The sequence below is a fragment of the Poecile atricapillus genome, chromosome 2, assembly GCF_030490865.1.
Source record: "Poecile atricapillus isolate bPoeAtr1 chromosome 2, bPoeAtr1.hap1, whole genome shotgun sequence".
Lineage (NCBI taxonomy): Eukaryota > Metazoa > Chordata > Aves > Passeriformes > Paridae > Poecile > Poecile atricapillus.
In genome coordinates, this window is record NC_081250.1 from 151,794,116 (window position 1) to 151,803,221 (window position 9,106).

Here is a 9,106-nt window from a genome sequence, read left to right on the forward strand (position 1 = left end):
GCAAATTCCTTGGATTTCCTCCTGCTTGTTGATGAGCTCCCTGCCACATTCAGCTCCCTGCAGCTGGAATGGCTTTTGCTTTGGCTCCTGTCCTGCAGCTCACGTGCAGGATCTGGACCCAGTTTATAATTCATGGAATCACAGAATGGTTTGGATTGGAAGGAACGTTAAAGATCATCTCATCCCACGCCCCTGCCATGGACAGGGACACCTCCCACCATCCCAGGTTGCTCCAAGCCTCGTCCAACCTGGCCTTGGACACTTCCAGGGAAGGGGCAGCCACAGCTTCTCTGGGAAAAAGACAGAACTCTCAAATCTCTGTTGATCCTGAAAAGCGCCTGCTCCAAATCCCATTTTAAAAAGGTATAAAGTTTTTTTCTGCCTAATTTTTCCTTATTTCCTCCTGGACAGTGTTTCTGTCTTGATTTCTCACTTTTATTCCTCACAATGAGATTTTTCTTAGCTTTCCTCTTTTGGCATCTGGAGGTTTGCCCATTCCACCAGCTTTGGCAACCTAATGCAGTGTTGAGAGAAAAGGACCATGAAGTGGGCACGGAGTCACTGCAAAGGGTCTTATGACAGAGGGCAGATTTCTACTGGATATTGGGAAGAAATTCTTCCCTGGGAGGGTGGGGAGGCCCTGGCACAGATTTCCAGAGAAGCTCTGGCTGTCCCATCCCTGGAAGTGTCCAAGGCCAGGCTGGATGGGGCTTGGAGCACCCTGGGATAGTGGAAGGTGTCCCTGCCCATGGCAGAGGGGTGGGGTGAAATGATATTAATGACTCTTCCAACCCAATCCATTCCCTGAATTCTATAATTCTATGATTTCATGAATATTGATCGATCTTGCAGCTCATCCCCAGGCAGGGCTGTGTCTCCCTGGTGTGTTCTGTTACAGGAATTGGAAAACTTGGAATCTGCTGGCTGGGTGTCCCTCTGCAAGGGAAGCTCCACTTTTGGGAAGGGTGTCTCTGTGTCACATCTTTAATCCTCTCTGCACTGCTTAAAGGCAAATTTTAACAGACCAATTAGCGCAGCTTTTATAGGGAGGAGCTCTGCATAAAGTCTGATAATTACCGCAATAAATTCTGTTATGAAAATGACGTCAAATCTTAATTCAGTCAGCCATAAACCATCTGCCAGCTCCCAGGTATCAAAATACACCATCAGTCAGAAGCTCACCTCCTCCTGCAGATCATCCAGCACCTTTTGTCCCCAGAATTAGGGGACAAAATCTGTCCCAGAGAAACGTGTTCCCTGTATCCTCTGCTCCAGCACCAGGCAGTGCCACCAGCACATTGAAATTCCTGGTTTTTTTATACTCTGAAGTCTGAATAATTCTTTAGAGAGTCTAAATAAATGACTCTATGAAAAATCATGTTTTGGGTGCTCTTGGTCCCCTCCTGGATCCCCAGTTGCCCCCGTGAGGCAGCTCTAAGAGTTTTCAGCATTTTAGGGAATTTATTCCTCCAGGTGGGCTCTTCACAGACCATAAGCATTGTCCCAAAAAAGGTTGGGATTGGACCAGCTGGATTAACAGCAAGAATGATCTGGAAAACAGCCTGTTCCTCATGCTGGTGGGGCCACAGGTGTTCTGTGCAGCCTTCAGGCTTTTCTGGAGTCAATAAAAGACTTCCTTGATCCAGAGCCTGTTCACCTTCAGTGGTGTGGCCTCGCTAGAATTTGTCTCACAGCCACCCCTTCAGGATGGATGAACTTCAGGGAATACAGAAGCAGAAGACAAATTTTTATTGCCTAGCAAATGCTGGGTATTTCAAGTTTCCTAACTGATTTCAAAGTTAAAACCACAAATAGTTTCTACTTTTGGGTTGGTTTTTTTTTCCAATTTAATTTAATGAAATTCTGAACAATGCCAGCCACTTCCTTTTATTTTGCTTTCCTCCTAAATGAAAAGAAAAGAAAAAAAAAAAAAAAAAAAAAAAAGAAAAGCATAATCTTTGTAGTTCAGTAGCATAAAATGAAAGAACTGCAGCTACTTGTTTCTGAGAAGGAAAGGAAAATTTATCATTCTCTAAAGAAACAAGACAGCTTTCCCATTTCCTAATCACTTTTCATCTGCATTGATCTGAAGATGGATTAGATGAGCGTGAGCCACATTTATCTTTCAAATTCCCTGCTCCACGCTCTGAATAACTTCATCCTGGACCTACAGTCATCAGTGTCATGGGGAGAGACCATTTGGGTCACAAAATATCCTTCAAGTTGACACCAGAGGCAAGGAAAACAGCAAGGGAGTAGCTGGTTCCAGGGGAGTTATCACCGAGTGCTCAGCGGAAAGCCCTGAATTGCTCCTCGGGTTATTCAGGGTAACCATAAAAACCGGGTGTTAAAAAATGAAAACTAGCAAAAAACAGACAAAAACCCCATGAAACAAACACAGGGAGGTGCAGCTTGAGCAGCCTGAGTGGTTCATGGGCTTTGGAAATCAAAGCTGTGCCTGAGAGCAGACTCTGGGGCTGTGTTTATGCACTGCAGGGATGCTGCTCCTAAGGAAAAGAGTTGCACTGGGATGCAGGAGCTCAGGATGAAGCCAGCCTGGACCCCTGGAGGCAGCACAGGAAAGTGTGGAGGGTGAGGGAGGGGATTCTGCCCCTCAAATCTGCTCTGGTCAGACCCTACCTGGAACCTTTTGTCCAGTTCCCAAGCCCAGGAAGGATGTGGAGCACCAGGATGATCAGAGGGATGGAGCAGCTCTGCTGTGAGGAAAGGCTGAGAGAATTGGGATTGTCCAGCCTGGGGAAGAGAAAGCTCCAGGGAGACCTCAGAGCCTCTTCCAGTGCCTGAAGAGGGCTGGAGAGGGACTTTGGACAAGGGATGGAGTGATAGGACAAGTGGGAATAGCTTCAGATTGCCAGAGGGCAGGGTTAGATGGGATATTGGGAAGAAATTCTTCGCTCTGAGGGTGGGGAGATCAGCACAGGTTGCCCAGAGAAGCTGTGGCTGTCCCATCCCAGGAAGTGTCCAGGGCCAGGTTGGATGGAGCTTGGAGCAGCCTGTGATGGTGGAAAGTGTCCCTGCCCATGGCAGGGGGTTGGAATGAGATCATTGTTAAGGTCTTTTCCAACCCAAACCATTCTGTGATTTTGTGATGATTGATTCTGTGATGATTCTCTGAAGACCCAAGGTAGGGACCCACCACCATCACCTTTCCATACCCACCACGAGTCCTGCACGGGTGACTCTGCAGTCTGCCAGGACCATCTTTAGCAGAAGGATGTGTGGATTATCTCAATGCACTTTGCCTCTGTGTTTGTCAGATTTGGGGGTTTTCTTAGCACTGCACCCTAAACACCTTTTATCCCAAATCCTCTCCCTCCAGCTTAAAAATTCACCGCTAAAATGGAAGTCAGGGAGATAAAATGAAAGGAGACTCCCAGTGCCACCAGGATGATGAACACCTCCAGTCTGGATCTGGTTTTACCCCAGCTCTGAGTGTGGGTGCTCCCTCCTTTCCCACCCCTTATTTTTCCTCCACAATCCTGGCACCAGGCAGGGACTGACAAACATTTCCCTCCTTCCCAGAAGCTCCTGGGCCGTGTCAGGCTGGAGTGATGGCTCTGTCCCTGGCAGAGCAGCTCTGGGTGCTTTCAGCCCCTGTCTGGGGCCTGTGCTGGCTGTCTCGGAGGCACCAGGCCCCAAGCCAGCCACAGTGCCTTTTCCAGACAGATTACACATCCCTCTCTCCAGGTTTTTTCTTCCTTTTCTATGCATAGCTCAGTTTTACCTCCTGTCTGTAAGGATTGCTAAGAGCCCACAGTGGAGCTGGAGGGAAATTCCAGGGTTGGAGCGTGAGCCCAGTGCCGGTTTCTCTCTGCTGCTCAAGCGGCCAAGACCCCATAAAAACTTTTTTTCCATATGGAGGGAAAGAAAAGGGTAGCTGTTCCCAGGAGCCTGCTAGCAATTCCCAGGGTGCCCTGTGCCAAGAGTGGATTTTCTTTTGTCTCTCAGCATCCTTCCCATAGCTCTGCCAGGCTGATTAACCTGCTCAGAGATCCCAGAGGGCAGCGGCTCCTCCTGCAGCCACCCCTGAGCCAGCACTTCCCTCACAGCATCACCAGAGAAGTCTGATCCTTCCCTGAGAAATGGAGAACTAGGAGCAAGTCTGCCTTCTCCATTTCCTCATTTTCCAGAGCTCCTTTTCATCTTCTAACTGTGAATAAACACCTTTGGAGTCACTAAGCCCACCACAGTCACAGGTGAAGACCACACTGATAAGGAGGATGGAAATCACCAAGTGGGGTCAGACCCAAGGGCAGAATCTGCCTCTTCTCCATGGCAGGGTAAAAAGGATGTTGGAAAAATAAAAGGGCCAGCCTGTGGTGGTGCATCTTAAAAAAGATCCCCAAAACTCCAGGAATTTGTGCTCAGAGACCCCTTGATGCAGAGTGGTGTTGCTTCACTGGGTAGCACCAAATGGATGCTGTTTTTGTGTTTCCATGTACTTTTCATGAGTCTGGAAGTTTTCAGGATGGACAGAGAGCTGTGGAAAGGTGGCCTGGAGGTTGGCTGGGCAGCTGCCAGCTGCCACGGTTCACTCCTTGGTGCACTGGAGTTCCTTTGCTGGAAGAGATTATCCCAATCCCCACCATCAGTGGTCCATTCCTATCATCCACAAGCCTCTCAGAGCTTCACAGATCTCTTTTACATCCAACCATAATCTCTTTTAAGGCCTTAAGGTGGGAGTTTGTAATCTTTCCTCCCACAGGATATTCTCTATAATTTCATCCATGGCTGGAAACTGGCCACATTTATCATTTTCCCTTTATCCTTCCCTCAGAAAGCCCACGGAGTGCCCAGAATATTCAAGATGCAGGTGCAGAATGGAGCTGTGCACTGCCATAACAATATTTCCTGTTTCATTCTCTCTTCCTTTCTTAATTTTTCTCTTCTCAACAGCTCACAACATTTAATGTCTGGGGTTTGAATAATTATTGTCACCCTTAGGTGGCGTTCCCCAGTGGCAGGGCTGATCAGAGGCCACTGCTGGAGGTGTGTTTGGTTTTTTTTCCCCTCAGTTTCTGTTCCCTCCCTGGATTTGCAGCTCCTCTTGCTCACCAGCCCGTGACAGGGAGGGCTCTGAGGTTTGCTGATCACGTTCAGAGAGCACGGTCGGATCTGGGAGCATCCTCCCAGCATGAAGGAGAGGCTGAAGGTCGGGAGTGTGGCAGCTGGAGACAGACTGTGAAAGCAGGGGTTGGCTGCAAACCTGATGCTGAAGGTGGCCATAAATAATGCCATCCAAAAAGTGCTCTTGTTTGAGGGGAAAAAACAAATTATTTATGAACTTCATGCATAAGATCACTTGTGCTGCCCGCTGATGCAGCTGTGGACATCAGCACCTTTGAAAACTTGTGGCGTTACAGCAGTGGTGGGAGAAAACAAAATGTTTTTCATTGAAAAAATATCTGTCTTCACCAAGGTTGTTTTTCTTCACCTTTTGGGAAACTTAATTTTATTCCAATTTTTGCTCTATTTGTGCTTTTTTTTCTCTGTGTTCCTTCCTGCTGTATCTTTTCAGGCAGACTGATGGTCTCCAAAAAACACCGTAGGTGGAAATTTCCCTTCAGGAAACTCCCAGCTTGTCTCATTAAGACACATGCAAGAGTTACATAGGTTCCACTTTTTGGTTGCAGCAGTTCTAAAATAAGTTGCAAAAAAAGATAATGGAATAAATCACAAATTTTATCTTTTTTTCTGTCGTATTAGTATTAATCACTGTCGTGTTATATCACAGAATAAAGTAAGAATAGCACCAGCAGCTCTGTAATATAGAGTTTAATGAAAACCTCAGCTGCAGATTTCAAGAAATTGAGAACTGAGTGTTTTACATTTTTTTGAGCAATACTTTTACACAACCTGATATTAAAAAAACACCCAAACAACAATTCTCTCTAAAAGGACTTAAAAATTTATTTTTCTCCCTTTGAATGAAAATTATTTCAGTGTTTTCACTTCACTTTGAGATGTTTACTTGGTTTGTACATTCCCCACCCTCTAAGCTCTCACCCAGAGCTTCCTCCTGGGAGTTGTGAGGTACAGGGCAAACTTCAAGCACATCTTATTTTTATAGTAAAGCTTGGATGAGCAGAATTCCTGTCTTGGGTGATCCAGCTGCCCCTGCAGGGATAATTCCACAGCAGCTTTCCTGTCAGCGCTGCAGCTGGGACAATCAGCAGCCTGACAAAAGCGTCTTGGGGAAGGACAAACTGAGGAGCTGGGGCTGCTGGGTGAGCCTGCAGCAGATGGGGATCGAGGTTTCCTACGGAGCTGTGATGATCTCAGCATCATCCTGGAGTCCCCACATCCTCTGTGTGGCTTCACTTCCCCTCAGTCAATACATTTTGGTGACAGCATCGAGCTGTGACAATTCCTGGGCGCCGTGTCCCCTGGCTCCTCACCTTCTCTCCAGGCTTTTCCCTCCTTGTCATCCTCCACAAGCCGCTTTCCTCCCTCCCTTCCCGCTTTTCCTTTGGCAGGAGGCTCAAAAGGGCTCTGTCACCTCCAGGGAAGCCTTTTCTTGCCCAGTGCTGGAGTGTTTCTGTGGAGATAATCAACTGTGAAAAGCATCACTGGTGTTTGGAGGGGAGAAGTTGAGTGGGCAAACTCATTTAAAGCCTTTCCTTTCTCTGCCCACTGAGGAACACACCCGTTTTCCAGTCCCTCAGCTCTCCCCAGAGCCTTGTCTTGGTGTCAGGAAAAACGTGGGAAGAGATTTTCTGGATCAATATCCCTGGTGTGGGGTGCTGGTGGGAGACTGGGTCAGTAAAGCCTCCAGGGTTTGGTGTGGAGTTGATGGAAGTGTTTTCAGCCTCTGAGATGAGCTCCAGCTCCTCAAGCAGCATGGATTTGGTTCCCTGGCAGAACAGGGAACAAGTTTTGCTGCAATTAAAGGTCTATAAATAGCTGTGCTGCATAAGGAACGTGCATCAAATGCAGTGGGCGTTCAGAAAGACCTCATTGTAATCTGGATTTCATACGTGGGCTGGGTTGGAAGAGACATTAAAGATCCTGTAGTTCCACCTCCTGCCACGAGCAGGGACACCTTCCACTATCCCAGGGTGCTCCATCCAACCTGGCCCTGGACACTTCCAGGGATGGGGCAGCCACAGCTTCTCTGGGAATTCCATTCCAGGGCCTCCCCACCCTCACAGGGAAGAATTTCTTCCCAATATTCCATCTAAACCTACCCTCCTTCATCTTAAAGCCATCACCCCCTGTCCTGTCACTACATCCGTGGAAGTAGAAAAAGATCTGATATTCTCAAAATCACACTCAGATTTTCAGTAGCATAAAACTCCCCTGAAAGCTTAAATATCCGGTCATTAAGTGATGGAGGTGGCAGTGGAAAGAATAACAACATTTCGTTCTTGAAAATACAGTTTGTACACCAAGTGTCATTTTTATTGATACCTCACTTTAGTTTGAGTGAGAAGCTTCACAGAAAAAATTATTTGTTGATACAAGAGGAGGTAAAATAATGAAATTTCTTGCATTTTGCACTAACTTTTCTTTCTTTCTCTCTCTCCTTTCTTACACTTTCATCCTCCTGCAGCAAGAAAAACAGCAGACACCAAACAAGAGACCCTGGGAAGGCATCAGGAAAGTCCAGTCCCCGCCATCATGGGTTAAAAAGGACATGGAACCTGTGGCACAGTCTCCCCTAGAACTAAAAACTGTAGAGTGGGAGAAAACAGGGGCCACCATCCCCTTGGTGGGACAAGACATTATTGACCTTCAGACAGAGGTCTGAGCAGAAAGGGAAGAAAAAAGGACTTTTTTTTTTTCCGGAAAACAAACGAAACAAAAAAAACAAAACAAAACAAAACCACGTTTTAAAGAAATGATTAAATTAAATCGGAACCGAGCAAGAGAAGTGTTTGGTTTCTTTTGAAACCTTTGGTAAGATGGAGTAACTTTTGTATTGTTCTCAGCAGAGAGGGGGAATATTACTTTATAGAGTATAGTAGCTGTAGGTTCAGGACAACACGAGCTTTCCCAGGCAGGACTGGAGGAGTGAGCCTGGAAGAGAGCGAGGAGGAGGAGGAGGAGGAGGAGGAGGAGGGTGGGGAGGGGCTGCAGGGGACAAGCCCTGCCAAGATGCTCTCGGGTCACTGCCGCACACCAGGAGCCCTCCTGCTCTGCCACAGGGAGGTGTGGAAGGACGCCCAGCAGCCACCAGAGAGGGCCCGGAGGATCGGGCTTGTCTGGGGACAGCGAGAGGGGACATCTGCGGGAGCCTCGCTGGGATGTGGCCTGGCTGGGGCAGACCCAGCCTCATCCCTCGCTCCCCCGCCAGCTCATCCAAGAAGGAAGGAGATGGGACGCGCCAAGAGGCGGCCACAAGGACATTGCCACCCCCGGGTGCCGCGCCACGACCTGGCATTGGCGCACGGTCGCAGCGGGTCCCCGCGGACGGGGGACGTGGTGGCGTCACCCGCGGCTCCACGGGTGGACAGGAGAGGTGGGGCTTCCTCCTCTCATCCCTCCCCGGCGGAGGAAAGGACCAGCTCCAAATCTCCGAATCCTGCTCGCCCCATCTCCAGGGAGAGGGTGGAAGGTGGTAGACAACAAGACCAACAAGAAGAATGTAGGTCATGTCATTGACTGTTAAATAGATAAACTCAGCACGGGCCTTGCGAAGGTCCTCTTGGCCTCATCCTTTTATTTTATTTTTTTTTTCTTTTGTTCTGTTATTTGTCCTTGCTTTCGGACTCAGATTTATTCCAAGCTGCCCCTCCCTGGAAGGCAGAGAGAGAAAAAGGGAAAGACAGATCTGCCGCTGTACCTGGAGATATTGGTAAACAGAGACGTTGCCTTAGGACATTGAGACAAACTGACAACATGAATAACGTCCACTTGGAAACAAACAGACAAAAAAAACAAAATAATCTATTTTTTTCCTTCTTCTTTTCTTTTCTTCAATAAAAAGAGAACTTGAAACCCGAGACCTTTCTTTTCTTTGGCTCTTGTCATTTCAAATGCCTTTCTGTGCCGTAGGACTGCGCAGGCATGGGGTGAGGATGCCACCTGCTGAAGGTGGAAGGCAAGTTGCTCCGTGGAAAATTTGGGATGGTGGGAATTCACG

General features: G+C 47.8%; 1 protein-coding gene across 1 annotated transcript in view; it reads left to right on the forward strand.

Annotated features, from left to right (window-relative positions):
• Positions 1 to 8,045, forward strand: part of ADGRB1 (adhesion G protein-coupled receptor B1) — a 117,511-nt gene extending 109,466 nt beyond the window's left edge. The window contains exon 15 of the mRNA XM_058831879.1: positions 7,574 to 8,045. Within this exon, the coding sequence (XP_058687862.1) occupies positions 7,574 to 7,771 (198 nt within the window). The 3' untranslated portion in view covers positions 7,772 to 8,045. The remainder of the gene's footprint in view (positions 1 to 7,573) is intronic.
• The last annotated feature ends 1,061 nt before the right edge of the window (positions 8,046 to 9,106 follow it).